Below are 11,064 nucleotides of genomic sequence, written 5' to 3' on the forward strand. Positions count from 1 at the left end.
CCACTATGAGGTTGAACTCTGGAGCCAGATGGCTTAAGTTTAATCCAGGCTAGGCCACTCACGAACTGTGTGACTTCACCCTCTATATGCCTTTGTTTTCTCATCTATCAAATGACAGGATTAAACAGGCTAATGTATATAACTCACTCAGATTGGTGACTGTTAGAGAAAGTGCTGTATGAATGTTGGTTAACTGAGCAAGCCATGTTAAGGGCAGAACCTGGATATTGTGAATTTTTAGGTAGGCATGAGGCGTAAGGGCCTTCCAATAAAGGGAACAGCAAAGCACAGAGAAGCAGAAAGAATAAGGAAGAGATGTTAAAACAAGTCTAGTGGATAGAAAGAGGTCCCCTGGGGGAGATCCAGTAAAGGGTTGAGAGCCTCCTCTGCTAGGCACAGATCTACTGCTCAACCCCTGAACCCCCTGTGCCCAGGCCACCCTGAGCCGAAGCTTGGAAATAGGCCCTTTCCTTGCAGGTGGCCTGTGTACCAGGCCTGGGAAGCAAGCCTAATGCCTCTGTGACCCACATTAGCATCACACCAGATCCTCTCCCAGAACCAGGGCTCACTGCTCCAGCCTCATCTTCTGCTGCCCTGACCAGACAGAAGAGGGCCTTTGCGTATCCTATGTCCTTTGCCAGGAATGCTTCACCCGATACCCTGTACTCCCTTGGTGCCTCGCACAGATCCATGGTGCTGTCTTCAATGTACCACCATCCAGTCCAATTTTGGCCACCCATTTTACAGATGAAGAGATTGAGGTTCAGAGGGGACGAAGGGACCTACCCAAGGATACACAGTAAGTTGAGACAAAAATCTTTTAGAAAATAACTGTGCCAAATGTCATCGGTGAGTAGTGTCAGTGAAGATGGCAGAACAGGGAACTCCAAGAACCTATCACTCTATAGCAACACCAAAAAAAAACCAAAAAACAAACAAACAAGAAACTACTTTACTAGAACTCTAGAAAATATTCAAAGGTTTACAGTAAACAATTGAACATTTAATGAAGAGAAAAGTGCTGAAACCCAACAGGAGAGCTTTGTGGTATTTTAAGCTACCCAACCCTCTTCCCCGTGCCTTGGTGGCAATTTCAAAGGTGGCAGCCTGCATCCCTGGTGTGGGTTCTTGGGGCCAGAGGGAGCAGAACAGACCTTGCTATCAAAGGATTATGGTTATTTTAACCTGTCTAGGGGTTCCCTGAAGGAATAAGGCAAAGGGTTTGCCTTTATTTCCCTAACATGGAACTCCCCCAGGGCAGAGAAATAGCTATGGAGGGCATTGGTCAAAAACATCCAAAGGCAAATGAATTACCCACTGCTGCCTGGGAGAAAAATAATCAGATGAAACAAACGACAGGCACTCCAAAAAGCCTGGAGGAAAGGCAGGGGAGTGAGATGTTTTGGGGAATAAAGGCTTCGAAAAGCTCCTGCATATGCTGGGGAATCTAGAAGACCATGTACATGCCCAAGGTTGGAAAAATGTTCAGAAAAAAGTCTGAGAAGACCCTAAGTTCTTATCTTCGACCGACCTTCAAGCTCCATGCAGACAGGAAGTGACGGCTAAGGCAGAGTTCCCTGACTGAGCATGGAAAGCACGCACCAACACACATGCAGAACCCATTTGCAAAGACCTAGAGTTTTGTTTTGTTTCAGCCCTAAATGTTCTTGAGACTGCAGTGAACACACACAACAAAGAATATAGCCTTCATGAAAATCGTTTAGAAAAGTCGCTAAACAAAACTACAACTCACAACAAGCAGCAACAACAAACCTTGGGGAGAGGGGAGAATCTGACTTCCAGAGTTGTTGCATTATAATATTCAAAATGTCCAGTTCACAACAAAAAATTATGAGGCATGCAAAGAAACAAGAAAATATGGTCTGTTCACAGAAAAGGGGAAATTAATGGAAACTTTCCCTGAGAAAGCACAAACTTTGGACTTAATAGTCAAATACTTTAATCAGTTGTTTTAAATATGCTCAAAGAACTGAAAGAAACCAGAACAACATCTCACCAAATAGAGAATGTCAATAAAGAGACAGAAATCGTATAAAGGGACCAAATAGAAATTCAGGAGTTGAAAAAGTACAATAACTGATATGAAAAATTCACTAGAAGGGTCTGATATCAGATTGAAAGAGAAGAAGGAAGAATCAGCAAACATGAAGATAAGTTAATTGAGTTTGTCTGGTCTGAGAAGAAGAAAGGAAAAAAATTTCAGAAAAATGGGGAGAGCCTAAGATACCCGTGAGACTGCATATGCATAATGGGAGTCCCAAAAGAATAAAAGGAAGAGAAAGGGGAAGAAAGATTATTTGAAGAAATACTAGCCAAAAACTTTCCAAACTTGACAAAAGATATGAATGTATTACATCAAAAACTCAATAAATTTCAAGTAGGATAAGCTCAAAAAGATCCACACTGAGACACATTATAATCAAATTGTCAAAAAACAAAGAGAGAGTCTTAAAAGCAGTGAGAAAGAATGACATTTATATACCAAGAATCTTCAATATGATTAATATATAACCAATTGCTCATCAGAAATCATGGAGGCCAGAAGGCAAGAGCGCTGAAAGAAAAACAAAAAACAAAAAAACTATCAAACAAGAATTCTGTATCTGGCAAAATCATCTTTCAAATGTGAAAGAGACTAAGACATTTCCAGGTAAACAAAAGCTAAGAGAGTTTGTCACTAGTAGACCTGCCTTACAAGAAATGCTAAAAGTAGTCTGCTAAAATTAAAGGACACTAGACAGTAATGCAAAGCCATACATAAAATAAAAGCCTTGGTAAAGGTAACTACATAGGTACATATAAACCAGATTATTGTTATTTTTAGGTTGTAACTCCTTCCCCCTCCCTTTCCCTGTGTGATTTAGAAGACAAATGCAAAAACAACAATTACAAATCTATGTCAATGGGCACATAGTGTATATATAAAGATATAATTTCTTATAAAAAGGGAGAGATGGAGCTGTATAGGAGCAGAGTTTTTATATACCATTGAAGTTAAGTTGGTATCAACTCCCACTGGATTGTTATAAATGTAAGATGTTAATTGCAAACCCCAGGGTAATGGGGGGGGGAGGGGCAGGGCGTGGAGGGAATACACACGCACGCACACACACACACATATATATATATATAAAATCAAAACAGTACACTGGGGAAAATCTAATACAAAAGAAGGGCACCTAATATTAGAGGAATTGAGGGTAAAAAAGATGTAACATTAAAAATAGCAAAATGGCAGAAGTAAGTCTTTAAATGGAAATGAATTAAACCCTCCAATTAAAAGATAGAGGTTCGCAGAATAGGTTAAAAAAAAAAAGATCTAACTATGTGCTCTCTATAGGAGACTCACTTTGAATCCAAAGATGCAGATATGTCAAAAGTGAAAGGATAGAAAAATATATTTCACGCAAGTAATAACCAAAAAAAGCTGGACGGCTCTACTAATATCAGACAAAATGGACTTTAAGTCAAAAATTGTTACAAGAGACTAAGAAGGTCATCATATTTTAATAAAAGGGTCACTCCAACTGTTATCAACAGCCCACAAGTTTATCTTAAAAATTCTCTTCACCTGTGAATCCAGGCAAAGTACTTCCAGTCTCTACTCTGGCTCTACTATGGGTCTGGAAATCATATCATGTCATACTAGAGAACAGCTGCTCTCACTGTGGTCCCTAAAGGAGCAGGCCATGTACACCACAGATCTCTGGGTTCTTGCAAGCACTAGCTGGCCTTGCAACCTAGGGCAAGTCCCTCTTCCTGAGACCTCAGTCCCCTATCTCTGCCCGAGGGACTATTGGAAAAGTCTCAGAGACTTCCCTGACACCACCCACCCTCGCCACCACAGGCAGGGCAGAAGTTCCTCCCATCCGTAGGCTCCCTCCCACCCCACTCCACCACCAGGGCTCCCGCTGTCACAGGGCACCCTTGCTGTGTCAATGAGCCACCTCTCACTTTCATCTGGTAACTCCTCTAGGACCAAGAGAAGTAGATTCATCCCTGCATCCTTTGTGCTCAGCGTGGTACAGAGACGGGGCTCAGTGCTGCTTTGCTGGGTGGGTGAATGAGAACATGGCTACAGGAGGTGGTTTTGGGCACACTAGGAACCTCCAGGCACCACCACGCCACTCCTGAAGCCATCAGCACAATGGGTCTGCCCAGAGCACCACAGGGCCCCTAGGAAAGAGCACAAGTTCTGCAAATGCCCCCCAGCAGGAGCAGTCTGACCTCTCCTCTCCCTGCCCGCTGTTCCCTTCACCATCATGGCTCCCTATCCCATGCGGACCTGCCCAGCTTATGTCTAAAGTAACCCATCTGGGCTTCAGTCTCCTCACCTGTGATATGGTCATGGAGATCCCTACCTCACAGCCACATGGTGATAAAAAGGGATCATAGATAGAGAGGACCAATGTGCATATTACTTTTGAAGAATTAGAACTCTTAACAAATGAATAAAATTCTCCAAGAGTTTTGGATCCTTTGTCCATCTTTGTGAAGGTGTCTCCTGTGTCTGGTACCTCATGGGGGCTCAGAAGGGGAGGGAGCAAGGATCTCTGTCACCGATATGTCTGTCCCACATGGGGATACGCTATACATTGGAAAAAACCATCGTATCCTTTGAGGTTTCCTGAGACTTTTATCTCGAATAAAGTGAGAGAGAAAAGAATGGAGAATTCCCATGCACAGGAACACTACTAATATGATTTTATTAGTAATATTCGTCACGGCAGCTAACCTTTGGTGAACTGTGTCTAGCATTGGGCTAATCGGTGTTTGTGCCTTATGACATTTCATTCTCAAATGTCCCTTTGAAGTAGATACCATTGTCCACCCTAGCCCCTCGGAGTAAATAAGGGTGTAATGACAGTCATTCATTCAGCACAAAGCTCCATCTCTGAGTGGGCTGGTGCTGGGGCTAAGGAGACAGTGGGGAGCAGGACGAAGTCTGTCCCCCATTTCCAGGCTCATCAGGAGGCCCCAGGTAAGCAGGGGAAGAAGGTGAAGTGATTGGGACTCTAAGGTGGGCAGAGCAGGAAGGCTCCCAAAGGGAACAATGGCCATGGTGAGACCTGAAAAGAAGTCAGCTGGGAAAAGGAGAGACTGAGTACTCTGGGGCGGAAAGACCAGGTGTGAGAGGGCAGGAAGGAGTGGCAGGAGGAGGGGAGGAGGAAGATCGGCCCGGGAGGAGGAAGGCAGACCTGAGAGGTAGGTGAAAGAGGCAGAACTTTGAATCCTTCGTGGCATTTTATCTTTACAACTGTCCTGGAAAAGGAAGGTTTTGTCCTCATTTTACAGATGATGAAACAGAGGTTCAGGAAGGCTGAAGAAACTCCCCAAAGTCTACCCACTCACCAATGGCGGAGCCTAAGGGAGCCCAGGTGTGTGGGCTCTGCCTAAGGCGTCACATGTGTAGATGGCCAGGTCCCCAAAGGTGGGACTGTTAGAGGAACAAAGAAGTAACAGAAATGTACTTTCTGTGTGAGGAGAAGGCAGAGCCTCGTCCGCTTGCAGACACCCCCTCCCCGCAGGCCAGTATTCAGAAGGGGTTGTAAGAGGAGGAGGGACAGCCTCGGAGGCCCCCTGAGGAAAGCACCCTTGGAGGGCTGTGCCTGGCCCAGGCCCTCCCTCTGTGGAGCTGCACAAGCTCCCACCTGCCCAGCCCCACTAGCAGGGCAGGCTCTGGCACGCAGCAAACTCTCAGCGACAGTAACTTTCCTTCTCTTATTGGTCCTGGCCGTCCCTGATGGGCCTTTAAACAGACTCTCAGGCCGATGGGCCGAGGGGCTCTAGAAGTGTTCTCAAGCCCCAGGATGGAAGACCGTTCATCCCAATCCTGTGCTGATGCCTGCCTGCTCACATGCACGGCACACACATTCACACGCAAACGCAGCCACACGGCGGGCTGCCCGCTGGCCTCTGATGGTCCCAGAGGACACTGGCTGAGCCCCCACAGCACACCCCCCCCCCCACCCCCCGGCCCCAGGGCCTGGTTCCAGGCCAACCTGGCACAGGACCCACATTCCTGGCTCTGGAGACCAGGAGCTCATTAGAGCCTCAGACCGATCACGGGGAAGGGCTGAGGGTCAGGGGCCATTGTGACCCTGGGAAGGAAGGAGGGCTGGAGGACTCGGCCAGGCAGAACCTCTGCTTTCTCCATATCACCCCGCGGGACTCCAGCTCTGGCCATGTCACCCCCCACTCACTGCTCCCAGTCAGGCTCAAGGCCCTTCCTGGTCTGGCTTCGGTAGACCAGTTAGTTATAGAGCCCTCATCCCTTTTCCCCAAGGGCTTTCTTGCATTTGGAATTTTGCACATGTTTTTCCACTGTCTGAAATGCTTAGGGATTCAGAGACGTATGTCAGTAAGTAATTTCTACCCAGTGGAGTGAGTGCAGTGAGAAAGGAAGCCCCAGCAGGCACATGAGAGAGAGCAGTTCTAGACGGGGCCTGGGACCGTCAGGGAAAGTTTCACAGCTGGGTTTTGAAGCATAGATAGGAGTTTTCTGAAAGAAAGGATTGGGGAGGGCGTCCCACAGTCCAGCATATGAATGAGAGAATATGGTATGGGGCAGGATGAGTCACCCAGCAGGATTATTCCTGGCACAGAAAGATCGAAGGCCAATGGGGAGCAGAGAGGACTCACCTGCTGAAGAATCACCATTGTCCTTTGTCAGATGCTCCTGTTTCCCACTTGGCCAGACACGGTTCTGCAGGGGGAAAGACCATGTCGAGCCTCTGAGTGCCCGTACCGGGCAAAGGTCACCTGGGCTCCTCCCAAAGGCCCAGCCCCTCCTCCCTCTGGAGAGCCCTCCCTGGCTTCACTCCCTCTGGCCACAGATCAGCCTGTGCGACCTGAGCCTCAGCTGCCATCACCAGCTTCATTGCCCAGAGCAGTTGAGCTCTTCTTTCGGTCATTCCATTCAGAAATTCCCAAAGGACTCCTAGAAAGTAGCAAGTTCACCCCTCTCCCCCAAGACATAGGGGCAAAGAGGCCCAGAGAGGGACCAACACTCGCCCAAGGTCACACAGCAGGGCAGGCAAGTTCAGGACCAAGACTTGGTCCCAGGTCTCCCAGCTCAGAGCTGCCCCAGGAACGTGGCGGCAGGGGTAGCCTGGCCCAAAGGGAGCATTAAGGGTTAAACACGCTGAAACCCTTCCAGAACACCCACTGCCCTCAGGATGGGGACTCTAAGTGTGGCTTTTAAGACCCAGCACTACGTGGCTCCTGTGGATTTCCCAGTCTTGCCTCTCAGGGCTTTTTTCCTTCTTCACTCCTGCACTGGGGCCATCCTCAGCACTCGCTGGCCCTGGAATATGCCAGCCCTTTTCATACCCACTGGCCTCTGCATACACTGGCCCCTCTGCCTCAAATTATGGCTAGTAAACTCCCACTTGTGCTTTGCGGCCCAGTTCAGATAGTACTTCCTCCCAGAAGCTGTTCCTGACCATCCCCTGGCTGCCAAGAGTCCTGATGTATCTCTTTCCAGCCCTGACTACATGCATTATGCTGTCTTATCAGGGTCTGTTCCTGCCTCTGCCCCCAAAGTCTGGGAGCTGACCCAGGGCAGGGTGTGGGGTTCAGCCATCACCTCACACAGCACAGGGCTAAGCCCAGAGATGGCTCAGGAAGGACTTGTGGGACTGAGTGTAGTGCTCCAAGGCAGCCCCAGCCCATGGGCCCTCCCTGAGACCCCTCTGGCCTTCCTCCTGCCCCCCAGGATGAGCATCAATTATTCACAAGGCCCATTCAGAGGCATTGGAGCATTTGATCCTCTGCCCATGACACTGTCTGACACCCGAGCCCTGACCCCTGCCCTGGAGCTCTGGGACACAGCAGGCACACAGTCCTTCTGGAGACCTGCACCCAGCCTGGGTGCCTGGCAGGGAAGGGAATTCAACAAGGGCCAGCAGGCAGCCTCCCCAGGGAGCTATGTCTGAACAGGATGCCTGGCCACCATGCTGGCATCCTGTACCAGCATGAGCCACAAGAGCCCGGGGGCAGAACCAGGGTTTTCATTAAGAGTCAGAGCTTTGGGGAGGAGGAAGGAGGTGGTAAGGGCATAGAATTTCAGGGCCACACATAAGGGGAAAACTGCAAGATCACAGTTTTTTCTAAGAATGAGAACTAGTCCATGTTTGAGTTAACTGCTTTTCAAATTGACAACAGGGAACACAGAACTGCATTTATATTTTTAGCCCATGCCTGATTTATTTTGTCCCCATAGCAATGCTGGCTGGTGAGGGTTCATATTCCCATTCTGCAGATGGAAATTTTGAGGCACAGAGGAAGGAAGTGACTTACCTGAGGAGAGAGATAAAGATTGAGAGTGTCGGAGAAAGGCCAAAGGAGACAGAGACATAGAAGACTCTTTCTCTTTCTCTCTTTCTCTGCCACCCCCAGCTCCAGCCCTGGTCAGATACAATTCCATGGACACCATGACCCTTGGCTTTTCCTTTCTCCAGTGTACAAGCCTTCATCTTTCCGGGCTCAGGAGTTTCATTTGATGGCTGCTGTAGCTGAGTCCCCAAAGGTGGCAAGAGGCTCAGACCAGGAGCAAGCGGCTGTGGGATCAGAAGCTGTAGGGTGGTCCTAGCCCATGTCACCCCTGGAAGTCCAGGAAACCCTTCTCCCAGTGCCCGACAGCAGGCGGCCCATGCTTACCTGGGTCCTACCTGCCCACTCTCAGCGGCCCACCAGCCTGTGAGCAGCAGCCACCTACACGGAGGGCTCTAGAAGCTGGGGTCAAGGGTCTGGGGCAATCCGTAGACACTCGACTCTTCTTCCTCTGACTTGCTCGGGGGTCTCTCTGGGTCTTTCAGTTTTTCACTGTGTGATTCTCTTTCTCCCTCCCTGTCTCTCCCTTTCCTTCCTGCCCAGGTTGGCTGTCCAGCCTGCACTGCTGCCCTCTCTTCCCCACTCCAGAGCCTTCCCCTAGGAGGCGGAGTCGGAGGGGCCTCCAGGTCTGGGTGCCATGACATCAGTGTGGGGGATGGGTTGTGCTGCCCAGGGCTCTATGCAGAGCACTGGCCACCAGCGGGAGGCGGGGCACCAGGATCTCTCGCAGCTGTGCTGTGACCAGCATGGGACCCAGGCTGGGGCCACCCTCCCCAGACTCATCTGCCTCCTGTCACTTACAGTGATAACACCTGCTCTCTCAGCACCTGGCTGGGAACCTTGTCCTGATCCTGGCTTGGTCACTGATTTGCTGAGTCTTGGCCCCAGCCTCCCCTCTGCCAAGCCTGTTTTCTCCTCCATAAATGGCTGTCGAAGACTCCGAGAGGCAAGAACCAGGCAGGGAGCTGCAAGACCCCCCACTTTCCAGTCCTTTGTCCACCCTTCCTGCACGCACACCACCCGTGCCTAGACCACTCCCTGAGGGCTCCCCTCAGATGTGTCCCCACCTGAAGCTCAAAGCTCGTCACTTCACCACTGCCCCACAACCTGTTCTGGGGTGGAGGGCAGGGAGGAGATGCGTGTTGTCTATAATCATCCAGAAAACTTTCTCAAACAAGCCGAATTGGAGCAACACTGCATGTACCAGGGAAACACACACATTGAAGTGAAATGTGTGAATTTTTTGAGGGGGCGGATAAGCAAGGAGGAATAAACAAGATGTCTGTTATTAGCGCTGGCAAAGACAGTACCATTGGGGACTCCCGGCTGAGACCTGGTACTTTGTCACCATCTTGCGCCTAGAGCCACCCTGGCAGCTGCCCAGTAGTGTGGGCTTCTCCGGGGACAGGTCTAGGCTGGACAGAGGGAAGCGCTCTTTTGGATCCCCAGCCTCTGTAACAGGCGCAGGTCTGCAGGGATGGGACCACTCTAAAGAATGGCGTGCCCCGCCATACCCACGCCCGTGGGACCCAGAGGTTCAAGTGCGCCACCTGCTGGGCACAGGCATGGCAGCCAGGGGCGCCTCCTTGGGAGCAAGGCTGGACATCCAGCCTCTGCCTGGAGCGGTAGGGAGAAGTGGGTGACAGCCTCTGCAGAGGCCAGGGCTCCCTCTGACCCAACAAGTCTGACCCCTGAGGACCTTTGGCTGCTGGAGCACGCTTGGCCAGCGGGCCCTGACGGGAGTTGTTCTGAAGCGCCGTCTCCACTCCTGGACAGGTACCTACAGCTCCTCCAGTCACCTCTCTTACTGAGTCCCCCAGGCTGACAGGCAAGCAGTGGCAGCTCTACACAGCCGGGAAACCTGGGTCCCCAGGAGTGAGACACCTGGGGCCATAGGCAGAATGCAAGTCTGAGCTGTGAGGGATGGGCGTGGAGCAGCGCGGCGTTTGGGGGTGTGGGGAACGTGGTGATCTCCAGGTGTCTAACCAGCCGCCACGTACTCAGCACCCGCTAGGGGCTAGGCTCTATGCTAAGGTGGGCACGGAATTCATAATGTCCTTTTCTCGCAGTCCTATGGGAAATTCTAGGAATTGGCCTTAATTCGTTTTTCTCTCACTCCTCAACCCAACCCAGTCATCATTGAGTTCTGTCCACTCTATATCCAAAACATATCCAGAGCCATTTCTCCCCACTGCTACCCCTGGCAGGCCTTCCGGCTCGAGCCGCCCACTCTGGTCTCCCCACACCCACCCGTGCCCCCACAAGCCCATCTCTTCTGTCTGAAGCCCCTCACGTACTGCTCGCCTTCATCTTACAATTAGATTGGGGCTAGGCTTTCCTTCCCAGCAGGCTCAAAGAGCCCCGGCAACTCCCATGCTGCTTACCAGTAATTCTCTGCATGGTGTTTGTCCAGATCGGAGTATTTCTATTGGTCTTCTCCACCCTTTGTAGACTGCCCCAGGGCAGGGGCTGTGGCAGGTCCCCTGTGTCCCTAGTGCCTGGGATGGGGGTTGGGATAAGGCCAGCTGAGGGAATGACTGAATGATCCTAATGATTTCAGTTCATGGACGCACTAGGCAGGCTGTGGGGTCCACCCTCAGCAGTAATGCCCTAGTCTTCCCTCACATGTCTCTCTGACAGTCCCCCTGACTTGGGAAATATTCTCTCCATTGTCCCTTACCCCCAGAGGCACTGACAGACACTGGAAGA

At 50.4% G+C, this 11,064-nt stretch overlaps 1 protein-coding gene across 4 annotated transcripts in view; it reads right to left on the minus strand.

The window, feature by feature from the left end:
- The window catches only part of MYO7A (myosin VIIA), an 82,844-nt gene extending 73,919 nt beyond the window's left edge, over positions 1-8,925 (minus strand). For 2 of the 4 annotated variants that reach the window (XM_016161576.2, XM_016161577.2), the window contains exon 1: positions 6,664-6,727. In XM_016161576.2, the coding sequence (XP_016017062.1) occupies positions 6,664-6,681 (18 nt within the window). In that variant the 5' untranslated portion in view covers positions 6,682-6,727. Of the gene's footprint in view, positions 1-6,663; positions 6,728-8,322; positions 8,628-8,682 lie in introns of those variants that run through there. The other 2 variants (XM_016161573.2, XM_016161574.2) reach the window with 2 other exon arrangements.
- Between the last annotated feature and the right edge of the window lie 2,139 nt (positions 8,926-11,064).

The sequence above is a fragment of the Rousettus aegyptiacus genome, unplaced genomic scaffold (assembly GCF_014176215.1).
Source record: "Rousettus aegyptiacus isolate mRouAeg1 unplaced genomic scaffold, mRouAeg1.p scaffold_m13_p_5, whole genome shotgun sequence".
Taxonomy (NCBI): Eukaryota; Metazoa; Chordata; class Mammalia; order Chiroptera; family Pteropodidae; genus Rousettus; species Rousettus aegyptiacus.